Below are 21,316 nucleotides of genomic sequence, written 5' to 3'. Positions count from 1 at the left end.
GCGCTCTTAAAAAAAAGCAATGACTGCTCCACCCCTACAGAGGTGGCAGATATAACGTATGATTGATTATTTCTTGCATTTACATCCCACCTTCTTCTCCAAAGAGCTCAAGGAGGTGTGGTTCTGCCGCTCCTCATTTAATACCTGCAACAACCCTGTGAGGTAGGCTGGGACACTGTGACTGGCCCAAGGTCACCCAGTACGTTTCATGGCTGAGTAGGGCTTAGACCCCTAGTCTCCCAGGTCCTAGTCTGACACTCTAACTACTAAACTACACCACACCGGCTCTCAGAGCTGTTTGGCGCCTGTGCACCAAAGTTTTAAGGCTGGTGTTTGGCATGCTGGAACACAGAGAAGCAGTAGGATCAGTCAGCCAACCTCTCTGCTCTCCTCTCTTCCATAACAGCTAGGTTTTGTTTTTCCTAAACAACAGGAAAAAATCATCTTCTGTACACCATCCCTAATTACCCTTATTCGTATTTGTAACCCCTTTCCACTCAAGCCTACTTCATGCATTGCTCATGTGGAGAGGGTGTCTTGAATTGCACATTTATCCCTACTCAGTCATGCTGCTGCTCCTTCTCCTGCCTTCACTATTACTATGTTCAGGGTAACACCCGCAGTGGGGCGCCTTAGCTACGCACGGAGGCTCCCTGTGCAATTTGGAAACCTTGTTAAACAGGGTTGTAAATTACAGGGGGCTTTCATGCATGGAGGATTCCTGGTGTAAACATAATCCTGAACACAATGGCAGCAAAAGTGGGTCAGGGGGAGCAGGACAACTTTGTGGGTGGAGCTAAATATGCAACCCTAAGCCCCCATTCAGCACACTTTTCCTCTACACAAGAGAAAAGGGAAACATATATTTTAACCCAATCCTGACATGTGAGAGCTGTGTGAGGCAAGAGAGAATCCAGACCCTCATCATCTTGCCCAGTGACTGTGCTGGGCACTGCCCTTCACAGTCTCAGCATAAAAACTATCTTTCCCCCTCTACTTATCACAGATAAACCACATTTAACACAAATGTGTGTGGGTTGTTGTTTTTTTCAAAAATCAAATTCATGGTAAAGGAAAAGTCCCAGAATATAAAAGAAGTGTAGAATAGCAAAAAAAAAAAAAAAAAAGGAGTATATCATGGTCCCTTCCAACACTGCAATTCTGTGATCCTAATCCTGCTGTAGCAGTGATCTGCAAAAACATGTTTATATATATATATATATATATATATATATATATATATATATATGCTGCCCTTCCTTCCCAAATGTTCCAAAGAGCTACTTGAGAAATTAGTGCTAAATGAAGTTTTAAGTGAAGTCAGAATTTCAATATTTAGCCATTTTGTCCATTAAACTGGCACTTGTTTCAGTTTAAAAAGCTCCAGTATTCAGTAAATGCTCTTACTAGGGTGGGCCCCTTCTACTCTTCTTTCTACTGCAGATTTCTTGGTATAGTGTGGTAGACTGAACAATAGACATATTTTGCCTTGAGGCAGGACATTGGATTTGGTCACCTTTTTTGCCCTGCCAATTAAAATAAAAAATAAAAGTGAGAAATACAATTGTTTGTGGGAGTCTGAGTGTAAATTAGTTGAATTTATGGTCAATTTTAACTTTTAATTTTCATTATGAAGGGGCGAATCAATAACAGTACAAGTAATGCAGCAAAGGAAGAGATCATTACACAATAGGCTCACAATGCTGACCGCAATGCTGAACCAAAAAACCCCCCACATTGAATTCAATGTTCTTTCTTGCCACAGCAGCTGCCAATGTCAAGTTTACAATTTGGGTTTTATTGTTGAAAGAATTTAAACAGCAGTTTGAGGCCTACCATTTGGCAATGCCGCAATACAATTCTGGATGTTCTATATGCTCCCCTAGATGAAAAACTACGCTACACTGGCTCTGGTCCAGAGTCATATTAAATCAAAATACTTTTATTTAAATCAGTATCGTTTTTGGCTTTAACAGGCTAAAAGCCAGCTTCTACGGCTTAACTGGGTTATAGGACCGAGATCTAAGGGGGAGGAAGAATTAGGGACAATTCAAAGAATGCAGGATGCATATGCACTGGGATGTGAGAGTAAGCCTGATTTTAATGCACCCTCTCCGATTCTGTGCAGAACCTTTGATATAAATCCATCACTAGAACCTGCTCATGTAATCACTCCAGCACAAGAAAGCTTCTCAAGTAGACATTTATGCATATAGACAGGAAAAGTTCGTCGTGATGGGGAGAGGGTGCACACCTGTGACTCTTAATCTCATAGTCCCACGTTCAAGCCCCACGTTGGGCAAAAGTTTTCTGCATTGCAGGGGCTTGCACAAGATGACCCTTGTGGTCTCTTCCAACTCTGTGACTCTATGAAAGCTCCTGAATATGAAGTAAGAAACTGGAAATCATTTCACGTGGAATAAAGTGGGTTTTAAGAGTACTCATGAATTGGATTAATATCAGGCAATTTATATTCTGCTGCTCAGGACTGACCTGCTGGAAGCCTGAAGGGCCCTGCCCTACTTCTCTCCACCTGGCTTGGTGGACTGCTGCCGCTGCTGCTGGGCAGAGGGGCCTCCTTTTCTGTTTTGTTTTTAAATTGCTTTTATTTTTTATCTATGTCATTTTAAATGGTGATTGATATTAATGCTGTATTCTTAGTTTTAGATTTTATGATTTATGTGGAAATTGTTTTCCTTTTGGCTGTGTACTTTTTGATGTGTTTTATTTATTGTTTATGACTTTTGTTATGTTGGTAATTCTGTAAATCTTGTCATGTTGTAAGCCGGCTTGAGCATTGTTTTAACTATGGAAAGGTGGCATACAAATAAAATGATGAATGAATGAATGTTCAGCAGCGACACAAGCATGTAAGTTGACAATGGTCCAGTTGTCACATTGCCGTAAACCATACTTAACCAGTTACCACGAACTTGCCAATCTGAGCCCCATTGCTTCTCCCTGCTGGTGTAAGGAGGAGGGGGGTGGGAAATCAAAATTCCTGACTTTGCATTATCAGGGCTGAGTTTGTTTGTTTGCTCAGATAAACCAAAACCAGTAAGCCAAGAACAAATCTTGGCCAGAGATCATGCTTTCTTTGGGGCGAAATGAACAATGGTTCCTTTGTTCACATTCATAGCAAACCATTAACTCTGCTCCTTTGGGAGGAATGGTGGGATATAAATTCATTAGAATCAAGAGTTGAAAGGGAACCCAAGGGTCATCTAGCAGTCCAACCGGCCACAATGCAGGAATCAATGCTAAGGGTTCATCCGTTTGCCCCTGCTCCTTCCCCTCAGGAAAATCTGCAGTTTAGTGCTAAATCAGAACAAATAGCAATCTGGTTTTCTGTGGAATGCTTTTTGTACTGATTTAGGGTTTCAAGGGGAAATTGATGGAGCAAAGTCAAAACTGCTTAGAATCATGCTCAGAAAGCATAGGACCTGCAGAAAACCACTTGGTAGGCATGGGATAAGCGGAACTGTGGAAGAATCCCAAAGCATCCCTGACAGGTGGCCATAAACAATAACAAATAATTAACTCTGGTTTACTATAATGCATGAGTAGGGCCACTGAGATGTGGGATGGGGAATGAAGTTCATTCTGTAAGAGCAACTGCACCCATTTCCCATCTACTAAAATCATCTTGCTGAAGATTTAATTTTTATTTTATTTTATTTTATTGCCAAAATACAATATGTTTTGTTGGTAACTTATCTAAAAGTATACATATGGCAAAGTAGGAATAAATTTAGACCTTATATGAGAATGTAAGATCTACCTAAAACTAAATGTAATTACAGGCTAATTTTGGATAAATAAATGTGGTGTGTTTTATGAGGCCTATTATTTCCTCACCAGGACATTAAATTTTCATTACAACTGTGGAATTTGCTCAAATACAATGAAGAGGAATAATGCCCTAGCTGCACATAACAGAAATTTTCCTTAGAGACATGCCACACCTTCCACCTGCAATTACAAAACACTATGTAATTTAAAAACAGGTTTCTATAATACAGCTTTAACATTCTTTCTGCCTTTTAAAAGGTCCAATAATTTTCATTATCAGTGTAAATCTGTCACTAAGATATAAAAATGCTTTCATTTATAGAAGATATATCTATGTAATACATTTATATATAATCGTCTATGTGTCTTGCTGTTCCTCAAATTACTTATAATGACTGTCAAGTTATTCACTCAGATTCATTTGGGTTGAGTGTTGTTTCTGGCATGGCACATCTGTTAAAGCAAGTTCTAGCACACAACATAATAAGATGTGTTTGTTTGTAAGGTGCCATTGGACGTTTTATTCTTTACATTGTTGAAATACATGGAACCAGTGCTTTTTTCCCTAAAAAAATGTTTAGGAATACTCCCATTTTCCTACTCGTATTGAAATACTGCCCCTCAATGAGGCCAAACTTAGATTCACGAAATGTTTAGTGGTATGCGTACCCCTACGTGCCCCCAGAAAAAAAATCACTGCGTGGAACTAAAACTAAATTATTTAAACTTAAGCAGCAAGAGTATGTTTTCCTGTTTTAAAAAGGCACACTGTGATAAGTGGCCTCTGGGTACACTTCTATGGGAGAAAGTTCCATTGATATCAGAAGCTCTCTCTTTCTAGCAAGCATGTTTGTGAAAGCCATTGTGGTGTAATGATTAGAGTGTTGGACTAGGACCTGGGAGACCAGAGTTCAAATCCCCACTCAGCCATGAAGTTCGTTGGATGCTCTTAGGGCAGTCTCTTAGCCTAACTTACCTCACAGGGCTGTTGTGATGATAAACTGGTGAGGGGGAAACCATGTACATAAGCTCCTTGGCGGCGGGGGGGGGGAGTGGTTTATAAAACATAATTAATAAATAAAATTCAAGTGTTTGTGACAACATTTTAAAAGGATTCTATAAGGAACATTTAATGTTGCGACGTAGCAATTCCCTGTCTGCTGCCAGAAACCTACCACACTGCATTTTTTATAACGCAAAGAAAATAGACAGTATCTATTTATTCTTCATTTAAGATATTCTGAATAACATTCCAGAGCTTAAGTTTAATTTGAAGGATCCACTGAAGTACTCCATGAGTATAGCAGTAAAATAACAACGAAGCCTGATATCTGCATGCTTTCTTACACTGAAGTAGTTGAGGACCTGAAGGCACTTCAAATTTGATCGCAAAACTTACTGATCCAATTTCTAATAAACACAATTTCCCACAAACGTTTGAAAATATAATAGCCTTAAAGTCCGCAAAGCTCACTTTATTTCAACACAACGCAAATGAAGCCATCATTGTTTTGCAAAGCTCCACAGAGGAAGAAGGACAACATGGTGGTGGTTAAATGGATCCTCATGCTTTCGTATGTTACAGCGGACACTTTCTGAAATGACTTACTGGATTGTACATCTGATTGAACAACTGTTCAGCTTGCTACATTGCAAAGTTGGGAAGGAATGAAGCACAGACAGGAAAAGAAGGAAAGATCCAGGAAAACAGTATTAGCTCAGCAAATCCAGCACATTTGCACAGAAGAACTTGGAATTTTATTTTTTTAAAGTAGAAATTTAAGTTTCTAAACATTCTTTAGTGCAAGTGAGAGGCACTGGGGGAAAATAAATGTTGACTTTGGCTCCTAAAAAAGAATAGCTGGAGTAAGAAATCTAAGGTTTGTGTTACTTTCCCTTTCTCAAGTGAAATAACCCATGAAATACAGAAAGCTGTCCACTTTTGATGATACATTAAGTGCTGGTCTCTAGCAATGAATCACTAGAAGTGCTTTTGGCCAAGGCTGCAATTTATCACCAAAGCTTCAAAGATGGTAATAATAAAAGATTAATTAAACTTTATCATTAAATTTATGGCCTTCCTTTCATATTAACACAAAACTGCATTTCAGTTTTATTTGAATTCTGAACAGTACAGTTTGGCAAACAGTAGTGGTGAGGAAATCTAAGCAGCAGCGAACAAAAGGAAGACATTCTGAAGTGGAATAGTCTATAAGGAAGCAAAACAAATGATGCTGTAAGCTATAAACCACTTATTCTAGAGCAGTCTCACTGAAGTTCTACCACCCTGTGGGACTTCAGCTTTATGACGACCCCATGACAACTCAATCACTGGGGTGGGAATGGGGGGTAGGGTTTGAACAGGATGCCAGTGATTGAAAATCCAAAACTGCCTCCATCAAGGGTATTCACTGAGACCACTTCAGAACAAATGGCTTAAGGATTACTTACAGCCGTTAAACAAAGAAAATTCCTATGACTTCTTCATTCATGAAGGCAAAATGTCTATAAAATGAACATCCATTGGGGCATTTTTCTGTTAATGCTCTCATGCCTTTAACACTGCAAGCTTTCTTTTATTAAGCTCTGATCCAAAGAGTCTCCTGAAAATTCACGGATGCAGTGAAGCTGTCCAGATTTCTCCCTCCACTGTGGATTCTTTTGCTGCATTGAAAGTAAGTGCAGCAAAGAGCCCCTCCTTGAATTTCAGAGGAGGCCTCAGAATCCCAGGTGTGAACTGAATCTCTCCCATGGCATTTTTGGTTTTCCCTCTTCATATTCCTGCCTAGTGTGGCCACTTACATCGCCAAAAAACAGAGCAAATGCATCATAAAGAGGGCACAGATTTGCACAAAATGTCGCATGCCAGTTTATGTGCACGGATGCAAATTTAGAAACATTTGCTATAATTTAAATAGGTATACATTGCAAGACAGCAGGGACAACTATGGCGAGACGACCTCTATGGTTCAGGAGCTATCTGCTATTGGGCAACTTAAGGGGCTCTGCCCTCCCTTCTTATAATTCTTGATCTTTTAACCAGATAGGCCCATCAAATAGACAAGACAATACCTTGAAATAGAGAGCCGACAGCCCTTCATATAGAGGACTGTCATCTGTAAAGTTGGATATCCTAGTGTTCATTTTTAACTGTACAGTATGATTTTTTTATCTCCACTCAAGGGAAATGGATAGGTATGCAATATATATATTATTTCAAGATACACTATAGCAGTGTTGCCATACGTCCGGAATTTCCCAGACATATCTGGAAAACTGCTCAACAACTTTCCTGTCCTGATTTTTGCTGTTTGAAATATGATAACCCTACAGTATAATATACTGTAATAAAATACGCGAGTTTCACTTTTTGTTGTAGTTCTCTTGTATAGATTCTGTGTTCACATCCCCAAGGCAGTTGGTGTATAATTATGCCAGCTTGAAAAGCAGCAAGGCATTTTGAAAGCTGAAAGAATTTTGATGCTGGTGAATCGGTTTCCCCGTTTTATCCATTTCCTAGCTCAAAAATATATGAAAAGAAGAACTAGCAGAAAATCAGAGAAAATAGCAGGAAAAAACCCTAACCTCCACAAATTAACTTTATGCACATTAACACATGCTTTCTTGATTACACCTTGCTGTTATTGTAGCCAGCAGGAACTAAACACCAGCAGTTGTTGGAAAGATGATCATACTAATTATTAAGGGGAGGCACAAAGAACTGTAATTGAAGCTAAACAGTAAAACAAGGTTCCAGTCCTCATGCCACTTATTTAAAAGTAGGATAATCAATGTGACAACGCCAAGCTTAAATTCTGTGTAGCTCCAAAACCTCACATAATTTAAATCAGGGTCGGTTCCAGAAGGTGGCCAGGTTGGCTATCTGTTAAGGCCCCAAGACCAGAGAGGGCCCATGGTTGAAATAATGCTGCCATTTTTACTTTACATAGAATATCCAAGATCAGATGCAGCCTAAGGAAATTCTCACTTGCGTGTCCCAACTTTTCCAGGTTAATGGAGGCCACTGACAATATCATGCCTAAGAGGCCCCAAAATGTTGGAGCCAGCACTGATGCAAATCTGTTATATAGAGATAGCTTACAGACCCATATGCCACCTGATTACTGTTTTCAGGCCAGTTTTCTCTGCATAAACAGAACAAGAAACAGGTCAGTTGTGAATGGGCTAATTTTTGTAAATACAGAAGTACTTTAAGTGGTTTGAAGTGATTTGATCATTTCAATCATTCTTTTAAAAACTAATCAAAAAGTGTGTGTGTGTGTGTGTGTGTGTGTGTGTGTGTGTGTGTGTGTGTTGGAATGATACGTTACATGCAACTTCCAAAAGCAAGTTTTTCTTTTTAAATGATAAATTTAAAAACATGCTTTTGAAGTTTCATCTGGAATTTATTTTCCAATTTTAACAAATATTTCAGTTCTACCCTTCCTGCAGTTTCCTGACCCATCACTACTGCGGAATGCAAGTTTCAAAAAACATCTCTCTACCTATAGGAACAAAGGCATATCAATACTTCATCACTTTCATCACCAACCAAATGCACGAACTTAGGTTTTCCTAAAAGTTCAAATGGCTGAACACTAAGCATGCAGATCTGTTGTATGACCATCTTCTCACACAATGTTTGGAATTTCAGCTAAAATTAAGCAACGCTGCCAAATAAAACATACATTAAAAAGAACTGTTTGAGGTCAGTTATCAATAACAATTCATGTTTCCGTTCAGCGCCTCAAATTTGAAACTTTCATTGTAGAAGCACCTGTTCTTCTCACAAACCAGTGAATATTGCTAAACATGGTTGATGAATAATACAGATTTTTTTAAAGCAACACTTGGTATAAAAACTTGAGATGTGTTACATCTGTGAAAATCTGGCTCTTTAATGTGCTAAGCATTGCATAGCCCACTATTACAGCCAGTACTTCCATGACAGCAACCCTGAAGACACTGTCCAAAGACACTGTCCTTTTGAGGGTTTTGAGGCGTCTTCCGTTGAAACTTTTGAAAGACTATTGAGAGACTGTCCTTAGACATCTGTTTTGAACACACGGCTTGACAGTCCTCACTACCACTCTGTTATATGGTACATATGAACTTTGATTGGCTTATTCCTATAATTTGAATGATATCATTATTCTATTATATATTCTCTACTAACTATTAGCCTACGTGTTGTGTTTGTATTGTTGTGATGACAGCAACCTTGGGCAGCAGGTGAATGCCACACAGTTGCACATGCATCCCCTGAGCCAACCTACTGTCTTCAGACGCAGCGTTGAAGTAAGGTTCAACTGAGAACCTGGTCACCTTCTGCATCTGGAATGGAAGGGTCGCCATCTTGTCCTTTGCTTCAGGCAGCAAACGGTGTTGAGTCAGACCCGCCCAGCAATGAAATGCAAATATATCCTTAGCTTCTGGAGTGAAAGGGGTGGTTTCAGCACATAATTTAACTGCAGCATGCACACACATGCACACACACTCCTTGAATTGTATGGATGCTAAACCTACATTGGTGCACTGGATATTATGCGCAATGCACTGATTTTGGTAGGTTGTTTCATCTCAGATTTCAGTCCAGTTAGGACTGTTTGGGGTTGCATCTTGATGTTGTTTATATATGATTATTATTACCTTTTGGTGTGTGTTTTTGACATTTAGCATGCTGCAACCTATCTTGAACTGTCAAGCACTGATCAGGCAATTCAACCCAGATATGAGGACTGGGCTGTCTCTCCCCTTGCCTGTGACTTTACAAAAGATTGTACAAGTATAATCTTCTGTCCATGTGGTGTACATGGGACCTTGCACTTTTGCCTTGTCAAATTTAATGTTCATATAGTTAATCACTTTGCAAGCACCTGTCCACAATGATGTATGGGCCACACAACAGCCAAATTTAAAGATATTTTTTTTTCAAGTTGCACTTTCAATGAGAGTTAAATGTGCTTAACTTTGGCCCAACTGTGCCCTTGTTTAAATGATCTATTGGCAACATGAGCCCGTTTACAAGGTGTGGAAGGCAAACATGATGCTGAAACCAAGAAGTATGCCATGAGTTTGTGTTTCAACAATGAACATACACAATACTAACTCACATAGGAAAGAGAAACAATGTATGGTAGAAATGTGCTAACATGATTTCCAAATCATTTTGACAAAATCATTTAGACTAAATGTGATTAAATATGCTGTACATAAAAAAAAATGTTCCCGTATATATTTACATGGCTTTTCTGCTGAAGACAATTTTTTAAAATGGCAATAATAATACAGTATTATTATTTTAAAACTGCCGACAGGTTTCAAGCTTAATAAACTAACACATTTCCATTCATTAACAGTAGTTTCGACTTGAAACTAACAGATGACATATTTCACTGTAGAAACGCAGGCATGCATTGGAAATAAGATCTGTTGTTAGTATTTACCTTTTTCAGTTGTGCTTCTAGCTTACTACACTCCTCCTTCTTTTGCTCTATGGCTATTTCTAAAGACTTTAACTTGGAGTCTCTTTTCAGTCCAGCCGAAGCCAATGATGATGCATGTTCTTTGAGGTCAATTAAGCTAGACTAAATACATGTAATATATATAAAAAGACAATTGAAAGAGAAGGTTACCAGAAAACATAGAATCAATTTTTAATCCCTACTAAGCCTTTTACAGCGGACTTGGAGACTGTGAGGTGCCGTCCTCTAAAGCACAGCTGCAATGATGTTCCAGAGCACATAGGTAATGAGCCATGGGTAGAAAGCCTGACACCATGTTTAGTCCCTGCTGCAAAGAGCTTAGAGGAAATCAACAGCATAGGAGCATAGCGCCTCTGTGGGCACATGTATACACTGCCCACTTACCCTGCTTCTGGCCTAACTGAAAGTAAACTGATGATCACGGACAGTAGTGGATATTTATTAAGTTCAGTGAACCTCTTTTGATTCTTTACTGGGGCTCTTCTCTCTCTAAGCAATTGCAGTGGACCCACTTTAAACCTAAACAACAACAAAATATGGGCTTCTTAAATATATGTGGAGTTGCAGACCTGCCGGTTTACAGGGGAAAGGGAGGGGGCTTCCAATTTATGCAGATGTCTCAGCCTCTGCACCAACACAACGGGGAAATATTAAGACATCACTAATATTATTAATCATTAAGCAGAACATACATTTGCAAATGCAGTTGTGGAAAAACCATGGGTTCTGACATATATATAGCAGCAAATATTTCCACTGCAGCCTCAAAAGAACAATCTCATAAACATGCCCAAGTACTAGCCTCCAGGAGCAGGACATAATTCTAGTGCTATCACATTAAGTCTGAGAGGCATCTTCATAGTTTTGAATAGGTCCAACCAACACAGTGACACAACTTTAGGCTTGTTTGTCTCTGGTTCTTTCCAACAGAGTGTGATTATACAATAACTTTCTTAATGTGTCTCATCTCCCCTTTACTGCTATTATCAGTTCTCAAAGGGCCAGGATGGTAGGGCTCAGCATGGATGTAGCCAAGGGGAGGGGGACACAATATTTACTGAAAAGCGTGGAAAGTACTCAATTAATTGAGGTTCTCCCCCCTCCCCCCACAGATGCCTGGCCCCTAACAAAAATCCTGGCTACGCCTATGGGGCTCAGCGAAAAAATTATAGTGTGACATTGTTCTCATTGCCGCCATCATTTACATGCCACAGTATGTTATTCAAAGAACTTTGCATATGTTATCTGTGTAATCCTTACAACAGTCAGTCTTATGAAGGCCATCTGCAGCTGAGAGTGGAAGGGGTGAGGTGGAGAGAAAAATGCCTTGGCCAAGGCCACCTAGAGAGTTCATAGCTGAAGTGAGTTTTGAATCGGGGACTTCCTGGGTTACAGCTACAATTAGCACAATCATGCAAAGCAAAGTTAAAAAGATAAGGACAGAAATGAAGTAACCTTTAATTCCTGGAAGCCTCTGCTGGGTCCAAATTGTTCATGGAATGGCATGTTTGAAGCCCAGCCATTATTAAATTATATGTAAAAGTTGGAAGCCCAGAAATATGGTTGTTTTGGAGATATTACATCCCAAATTATTTAAATATATTTGCTTTCACCTGAAACATCTCACTCTGCGACTGTAAAACTATACGCAATTTGATTCACAGCAATACAAATATTCAATTAATTGCAAACACTGACCTCTTTTTCTGTTAGCTCTGCTTGCAAAGCATTAACTTTTTCCTTCAGGTCTTTGTTTTCTTTTTTAAAGGATTCAATTTCTTCAATCCTTTCACGGTCATCTCTTTCCCTCTGCTCCTTTAATCGCTCTATAATTCTCTCCTAAATAGTGAAAACATGGTTACACTTTATAACTTGAACCAGCAGCTTGGAAAATATGTGACACCACACACACACACACACACACACACACACACACACACCATCCTTCATCTGAGGATCATAGGGTGGTTTACAATATAAAAACGCAAAAATACGTAACATTAGCCAAAGGCCTGGGAAAAGATGAATGTTTTCACCTGGCATCTAAAGATATGTAATGAAGGCACCAGGTGAGCCTCTCTGGGGAGAGCATTCTACAAATGAGGGCTTGTAAGAGGCTCAAATAATAAATTCCTTTTAAACAGTCATTCTGGATTTGCTGTCATTAGAAGAACATCAAGAATGAGGTCACAATCCAAGAAACTGCACACTCAGCTCAATGCACGTACGTCTGGCTTCACAAATATGACCTATTGAGTTCAATACAGCCTATCAGCCAGCATGTTGTGGTTTGCCAAGTGCTTGAGAACACCCCTCTGCTTCTGAATCTGATCTGTAGGGATCAGAGACCAGCAGTGAATCTGCTGAGCCACTAGTCTGTTTCCATGCAGGGCAGGTGAATTGTAGCATTTGGCTTGATGAGTCACAAACTGTGTATCCTACCTTGTCAAATGACCTTTTGACTCCCTACCCCACCCACAATATCATCTGTATCCCATTGTAAACCAGTTTTGAAAAGGGAGTGTTGATCTATAAATGGTTTTCCTAGAAGGACGTAAGCTTACGTTTCCAGTGGAACTACCCTCTTCTCTCTTCCTACTGGGCAAACAACTGTTTTCATTATACTGTTATCTCAGCCTGACCTAGTATCATATCATGATTCTCTCTGACAGGAGATGTACTCAGATGTAAATGTAAGCTTCATTTCAGAAGGTAGCAGTTAGTGTACACTCACTTAGAAGGAAGTGCAAATATTTGTGTTTCTCCAATAAGCTTAGTTCTTTTCTACTGTAATACAATATAGTACATGACATGAAAGTGCTTTCTGTTACGTATGGGAAAAGCTGGGCATTGTGCTACATGTACAAATATATAACTAATGTTTAATATTATTGTGAGATTTTTAACATTCAAGAGAAGACATTTATTTAACCAAGTAATAAGGCCTCAGTCAAGGGAATTTTCAAGCATACACATTTGGAGCTTTTTGACATAGAAAAATAATCAACTCTAAGACCAATGATCTTGAGATAGATCTTGAAATAAGAATGTTGATATAGAACAGGTATTATTAGCTACTGCATTTTAAAAGCCTTTTTTTTTTTCCAGAAGAACTGGAAGTCCTTAGGTTGATAGCAATGCTGAACTGCACATAATCCTGGTTCACCTTCTAAAGTAAGGCAAATTACAGCACTGACAAATTTAGATATACTTTAGGCATCCACTTGAAGTCAAACAGAGTTTGAGAGTATTCTTTTAACATATGATTATTACTGGATATTATCATAACGTTAAACCGCATCTCACCCTGTGAGGATATTGAGATAGACCACATGGATAAGCCTGGGTTCCTATACACTTGATTCCTGTGTTGCAGGAAAATCATTCAAGGCTCCTAGGTAGCAATGACACTCAACGTCGGTATAGAAGCTAACTGTTCCTGTTTTCTTTTGCCTGTCCCAAGTTCATCACTGTTCCTGTTTTTCCCTTTGAAAGATGCCTTGTTAAAACGTTGAATAAGGGTTTCTAGATTTCTCATACATGTATTATCTCTTGAGTCAATGCCTACACTTGAACATACATTACAGGTACTGGGGGATATTAACTATGAACACAGGAGCCCATCCCTTTTCACTGCCTGAGGCAAAACTGAAGGTGCTGCCTCCTCAGCAGTCTCACCCTCTCACCAAAGCCTCGCTTACCAAGATCGCACAGCAGCTTCCGGCAAAATCTCACAAGAGTTCTGTGAGCTCTCATGAGATTTCTGCGAGATCTCATGAGATCTTGCCTGAAGCTGCCTTCACTGCTTCTCTTTCCTCCTCTAGCAGCAGGGGCAGGAGCAGGAGCAGCCAGGGAACCCACAGGGGCTCCGCCTCATGGGATTCCACCACCCAAGGCAGCTGCCTCAGTCTGCCTTATGGGCAGGCCGACCCTCACTATGGATATCCTTGCCCTGACATCTCCACAGATTGTGGAATGGGGAAGAGAATAATGCTATGCTTATTTGGAAAGTTAATTCAGACTGTTCCTTTAACAGCTCTCCTCCTGCTCCAGTTTGAATACCCTCAGTCCCAAACCACCCCTCATGGAAGTTGTTGGTCTTCACCTTCTCTCTCACTGTAGCTTCTAAGTCAGTGGTGGCCAAACTTGGCCCTCCAGCTGTTTTGGGACTACAACTCCCATCATCCCTAGCTAACAGGACCAGTGGTCAGGGATGATGGGAACTGTAGTCCCGATACAGCTGGAGGGCCAAGTTTGGCCATCACTGTTCTAAGTGAACAGCCTTTCTCTCTCTCTCTCTCTTTAGTGCTACACTTAACATTGCAAAAAAACAACAACAGATATGGGCAGTAGAGTTCACAGCCATGGAAACTTCATGTAGGAGAGTGAGGCATGAGGAAATGTGTCACTTTAGTGTTTATCTGGGCAGCACAAGTTTCCGGTTAGGCACGGAACCTCTGTTATTAGGTATGGGTGAGTACCTGCATGCTAGGCCCCCCAAAAGCAATAAGGCTTTTTAAGTGTGCAATCCATTTCAGTGTTTGACTAGAACGCTCAAGCAGTCCAATCTCCCATCCCTCTCAAAGCCTCCCTACTCCCTCTATAAGCTTGCCTGAAATAAATGGTGTGTTTTGAGACTAATTTGGCCCAGACCCTTGATTCCTCACTCCCCACACTCCCTTTCAATTGTCCCACTTTACAAGAAAGAAAAAATCCTTGCTGTAGGGCAGGGTTGGGGAACCTTCTTCAGACCAAGGGTCGCATTCCCTTGTGGTCAACCTTCCAGGGACCACACACCTTTGGTGGTTGAGGCCAGAGGCAAATGTAGGCAGAGCAACTAATGTGGGAGGACTTCCCTTTGTACAGCAGGCTTGTTGCTTTGCACTCAATACCCCTCTCTAGCCTCCATCCAGGCCAACAAGAAGCATCATCAGAATTCAAGGGTGCTTTCCTTCCAGATGAAAACAGGAGAGTGAAAAGAAGGGGTGGCACGTTTGTGGGTGCCTCAGGAGGGTGTGTGATCTGGGAGACTCCTGAGGGTCAAAGAGAGGGGCCTGGAAGGTTGTACCTGGCCCCTAGGCCTGAGGTTGCGCATCCCTGCCAAAGGGACTGGGGTTGGGGAGACAAGAAGCAAAATGATTTTGCTTCTTGGGGAAGGAGTATCAGGGAGGGTAGGGAAGCTAGCCAGGTCACAGGTCAGGTGTTGCAGCCCCTTTTCAAGTTTGGCCCAACTGTACTCAAAATGAAGTTGATCAAACTGAACAGGGGGGGTACATTTTTGAGAGGGTTGCATATTTTAAATATTTGCCACATCTCTGATTTTAATGTTATTGTGGCTAAACTGATTCTATTCGTTGTCTCTCCAAAGCTTGGTATGGAAAGTAGCTTCCCCAAAATTCGGTGAAATTGTCTGGCCATCCTCTGTTTTAATAGGAAGCTGTCGTATAAAGTTATGGCTTACGGACATTTCTTAAAATTGTTTAAAAATATTTTCCTTCCCAAATAGTACAAGCATGATCCCAAAAGCATTTGTGCTGTTAATCATGCTTTAATTTTTATATTTTATTAAAGGTTAAACAACATAATTCTAAAGCACAAAACGAAGATTAATTGAACTATAATCTCCATGAGCTAGATGTTGAAAACACATGTTAAAATACCCTAATACACCATGTTGTCTTTGATTAACCACTAACATGATGAAATCCCAACAATGTATCCTTTCTAGTATTATTTGCATTGGCAAGCATTCCTGGTGTATATATCTATCCCCCTTACAGGCCTAATCTACATGCATTTTATCACAAAAGCAAGCAAGAACTAAATTGCAGTGGCTGAAAGCTCTGTATCGGGCACATTCAACTGCTTATTTCCAGCAATACCACAGTTATCTCAAATTGTTAGCAACACAAAAGTAACTGCAGCTTAATCTGAGCAAGGACACAACAGGGGCTAATCCTCTTCACACTTACAGTGTCTGGACACTTACAAATGTTCCAGCAGCAGCTTTCATGATGTCTGATTGTTCAGAAATCCCCCTACCCACCAAAACTGGCACTGGGACTCCCTAGCCATGCAGTGCAAATACTCCCCTCAAGAGCAGAATTATTGTGTGCAATTATTTGTGCAATCGAACTAGCAGCTACAACATCAGAACCTGCTCCTAAAAGGACGTGTTCAACAAAACCATACCTTCTCTGATAGAGCTTCTTCCAACGTTGCTAGAGCCGTGTCTGTGTTACTGGAATCAGTCTGCAACGACTTCACTCTGTCTTTCAAATTAGTTAGCTGTTTGTCTTTATCCCTAAGTTGCTCCTGAAGATTTTCAATCTTTAAAACAAAGAATGCAAGATTACTCAGTATTGATTATGAAAAGAAGGCTTTAGAATGGCAAGCTATGTTGGCAAAAGTAGGCAATTCATGAACACTTGATGTGTGGGGGGGCGTTTAAAATACAGCAAACACATTACTGAAATGTTCATAGTCTGAAATCATTCAGTTCTGATTTTAACCTCTGTGAATCTCCAACAGCCAACAAAACAGAAAGATCTCGGTACAAGGAAACCTCACTCAGTTCAATCCTTAATGTGAGTTTCCAACGTATGCTTGAAACTGATTTGTTTTAGATTTGTTTAAGTGTTAACATCAGTGCTTTTTTTTCAGGAGGTACTCAAGGCTACGCAGTCCTGGCACCTCTTTTTTGCTGTTGTTAAAATGTGTGGCACTTACTGTAGCAACTTTATGGTGAGTACCGGCACCTGTTTTTCTAGAAAAAAAGCCCTGGTTAGCATGCTCCTAATAACATACACTTACTTTAGGATGCAGAGGTTCCTATACCCCCTTTTTCCTACCAAAACTTCCCTAAAAGGGAGTAGGATGGTTCATGGCAGAACTTCTGTTAGGCACTAGATGCTGCTACAAGGGTGTTTGGCAGCATACAGGAGCACCCAGGAATCAAGGGTACAATGACAACTAGCTTTTCTATGGTTCCAGGGGAGATAGATGGTACCGCATATGTAATATTTGTAGCAATTATGTATCTAGGAACTAACCAGGGAATCAACATAAGCCATTGTTTCCTGTGAGTATCTTTGGGTAGGGAAAGGGAAGTTGATAGTGATAAAGGCTGGGGGGGGGAGAGCCCATGTTAAACCCGGCCTAAAGTGTAGTGGGTCTGGGCTTGACTCAGTATAGCAGGCATAGGCAAACTCCGGCCCTTCAGATGTTTGGGACTACAATTCCCATCATACCTAGCTAACAGGACCAGTGGTCAGGGATGATGGGAACTGTAATCCCAAACATCTGGAGGGCCTGAGTTTGCCTCTGCCTGCAGAATAGGATCAGAACAGTTATGTGGAGCTGACCTACGTAAACTTACATTTAAGCCACTTTTTTTTTTTACCTTTCCCCCTTGCTGAAAAGCTGTTCTGAAGTAGGATCTGACTTTGCTAGATCACCTTGAAAGAAAGCTTGTTAGCTTCATTTATTTAAATATTTAATCACTCATTAACTATGAAGCTGCTGCTGCTGATAACATACTTTTAAATATCCTTATTGCGCAGACCTTCCACCCAATTTGAATCGTGGAGATCTGCATTCCACATCATGCCTTGGTACTGTCTTCAAGAGAAGACCCAAATAGGATTTTCATTTCAGTAATGGGGGGTTTAAAATACGATCTGTTGCAGCGGCAAACATCCAGCACGGCACTGCAACTCATTCAGCGCAGAGCTGTTGCATCGTTGCTCGGAAGGGAAATGCAAGTGCTTAAGATGAGTGATTGATACCTTTCAGGAGGGTGTTTCTGGTAACCCTTTGCAGCATGTTAATTAGGTAGAGGGCAAGCCTTCAGCTGCTGCTTCCTCTATCATTGTAACAATCACAGAAAATGAAATGGAGATGACAGCTGACCTAAGGATGCCGCTAGAGCAAAGCCAGCATATGATTTGGTCCTCTGTAATCAACACTCAACAGCAGGCTCTTAAGGGGAAAGAATCTTTGGCATGAATCAGGTCAAGTAAGTATGAAATGGCATATCTCAAACAAATCATGCCCTCTTTATATTGTGCAACTTGAGAGCAATGGAAATAATTAGCATTCCTTTTCACTGTGGGTATCACTGACTGGCTTTGAGTGAATATATTTCCTGAACTCTCCTCACCTTATCCCTTTCCAACATGACCCCAGTTATTCAAGTGGTGTAGCTTGCAGTTATGCAATGCTTAAGCATCACTAAAACAAATGGAGCTTGCCACGTGGCCAACAGAATTGTGCTGTAAGGCATCAGTCTCTGTTGGCATATGGCAGTGCTCTGTATACAGTTATGCAAGGAAAAACGTGTGCCGCAGCAGCTAAAGTAACATCCTATCTTTGACCAAGTGCCTTTTAAAAGCTAAACAAACAAATAAAGCAAGTTTCGGGGCCACTGCTACCCTGGGTTATAGAGGGGAACAGACTAAACCTGTGCATATTGTGTGAGAAGGTGGAATGGCTCTGCCCTGGGAAAGGATCTGTCCACAGTAATGCTTTCATTTATGTGTGTTCATCTTATGCAGAAAAAAAGAGAATACATGCTAAAGAGCTAAGAACCGGTTGTTTTATAGGGCACACTATACCACCAAATAGAACACTTAAATTAAAAAATGAATAAATTGTCCAGTAGCACCTTAGAGACCAAGTAAGTTTGTTCTGCGTATAAGCTTATACCCAGAACAAACCTAGTTGGTCTCTAAGGTGCTACTGGACAATTTTTTATTATTTTTTTATTATTTTATTTCATCTGCGTCAGACCAGCACAGCTACCTACCTGAATCTAGAAACAGAACGCTTGTTAGTGTTCAGAAGAGGGTAGACCATGTTCATTTCCTTTCTGCACTAATAGCGGTTCTAACAACTACCTCATGACACCCTGTGGAATACTAGAGCCACTGCACATTTTACATCCAGTAAGCTGTACTCTTAAAATGATGGGGACAAGACAACAAAAAAGAATGAACTGCAAACATGCAATTAGACGTGAGAGCTTGGCCATGCTCTTTCGTTACGATTCTATTATGCTATGTACACCAGAAATATTAAGAGACCAACTAGGTTTGTTCTGGGTATAAGCTTATACGCAGAACAAACTTAGTTGGTCTCTAAGGTGCTACTGGACAATTTATTCATTTTTTAATTTAAGTGTTCTATTTGGTGGTATAGTGTGTCATTTGCCTCTGTCATTTGCCTCTGTCATTTGCTTATTTCATACATTTACATCTCCTTTCTCTTAGAGACGTTTTTAAACATGACACAAAATTTATCCAAGACAACAGGTCTAAAAATGTTTTTCGCAGATGTAAAGGGCATATGCTGCAAAGTATAGGCATCTCCACCAATTCATAAATACCTTTAGACATGAAGCTCTGCTCATAGCTTGAAGATAGCAGAAAAGGGATGTTACTGCTGGTGTAAAACCCTGATAGCTTCATAACAGCAGCTTTGGTTGGAGGGGCAGCAAGATTCGGGTACAGTAACTGAGAACTTTGCGCTCATATATTTCAATAAAAATATAACAGATGACATTTCTTCTCCACCTTTCCCTTTCACACCCAAGAAGATCTTCCTGTTGCTTTTTGATTCATAGAAATAAATGCAAAATTGGCACATATTAACAGGTGAGTGGCTGGCATTGGAATCTTCCATGCTGCTGGCCTCCCATCAGCCACATCACTGTGCATACTGGGAGGGGTGAGGTCAGCACGGCGCAAGCACAGAAAATATCTGCTGCTCTCTTTGCACCACACCAGATTCTCTGCTGCCTCTCCCCTCCCTCCTGGCTTGGGGAGGCTCCCTCTCGGAAATCCTGACAAGCCACTGCCAGCCAGCATGGACAATACTGAGCTACATGGACCAATGGTCTGATCCAGTATGGCAGCTTCCTTTAGAGGAAGTAGAAAGAAAAGGCTATCCGGAGTTGGAGTAACCTGTCCTGGAGTGACCCACAGAGAACAGGCAGACAATACCAGGCAGGATGAAGGGCCTTAAAAGGTTCTATTTCCTTAGGGGGGGGGTTCCCTAAATAAAAGGAGAAGGCCAAATATTGGATGAGAAAGGAGGCATTTACAAAACAAAAGGTGTGTTTGTTAAGTGACCAGAGGTAGGAAGCTAAGATTTCTGCCGCACAGCAGTTACATGTGAACTTAAGGAGCAAAGTGTTTGCTGTGTGCAATACTGAGTAAGTCAGCTGTAAACAAAGCTTAAGGAGTTAAGAGTCACGTTCAGGGTGCCAACGAAGGCCGAGCACCTTGGCAGCAGACAATTCTGCTCCTGCACACACTTTATTGAGAGTAACCTTAGTGATTCTCAGAGGATTTACTGCAAGGACCTCAAGGGCCCGCCTCTCCCTATATAAACCATCCCAGACTCTGTATAGATCTGAGGCCCTTCTTCATGTGCCTCCTCCACACGAGGTCTGGAGGGTGGCAACACGAGGACGGGGCTTTTCTGCAGTGGCTCCCCATTTGTGGAATGCTCTCCACTGGGAGGGTCACTTGGCGCCTTCATTATACAGTGGTACCTCGAGTTACAAACGCCTCAGGTTAGAAAATGCTTCAGTTTACAAACTCCGCTAACCTGGAAGGGTTACCTCGAGTTGAGAACTTTGCCCCAGGATGAGAATGGAAATCGTGTGCCAGCGGCGCAGCGACAGCAAGAGGCCCCATTAGCAAAAGCACACCTCTAGAACAGTTTCAAGTTAAGAACGGACCTCCGGAATGAATTAAGTTCATAACTATGAATTAAGTTCATAACTAGAGGCACCACTGTGTATTTTTAGGCACCACATAAAAATGTTCCTTATTAATCAGGCCTTTGGCTGATTAATATTCTACAGCCTTTTACATGGATTTGTGGGAAAGGGGGGTTATTGTTTTGCTGTTTTCGTTTTAACTATTTACTTGTACCTTGCATTTTATTCTGTGAATCGCCTTGAGATCTTGTGATGATGGGCAGTATAAATTTTTCAATAACAATAGTAATAATAGTAATGTGTGCAATTAAAT

General features: G+C 40.7%; 1 protein-coding gene across 12 annotated transcripts in view; it reads right to left on the bottom strand.

Annotated features, from left to right (window-relative positions):
• The window catches only part of ERC2 (ELKS/RAB6-interacting/CAST family member 2), a 512,280-nt gene that overhangs the window by 281,653 nt on the left and 209,311 nt on the right, over window positions 1-21,316 (bottom strand). For 6 of the 12 annotated variants that reach the window (XM_083602952.1, XM_083602957.1, XM_083602954.1 and 3 more), the window contains 4 exons: window positions 16,470-16,607; window positions 11,976-12,116; window positions 10,239-10,379; window positions 5,402-5,437 (listed from right to left, as the gene is read on the bottom strand). In XM_083602952.1, coding sequence (XP_083459078.1) covers window positions 5,402-5,437; window positions 10,239-10,379; window positions 11,976-12,116; window positions 16,470-16,607 — 456 coding nt within the window. The remainder of the gene's footprint in view (window positions 1-5,401; window positions 5,438-10,238; window positions 10,380-11,975; window positions 12,117-16,469; window positions 16,608-21,316) is intronic. The other 6 variants (XM_083602950.1, XM_083602958.1, XM_083602948.1 and 3 more) reach the window with 1 other exon arrangement.

The sequence above is a fragment of the Podarcis filfolensis genome, assembly GCF_964270895.1.
Source record: "Podarcis filfolensis genome assembly, chromosome: 2".
NCBI lineage: Eukaryota > Metazoa > Chordata > Lepidosauria > Squamata > Lacertidae > Podarcis > Podarcis filfolensis.
This window is presented reverse-complemented; position numbering and strand designations above follow the sequence as displayed.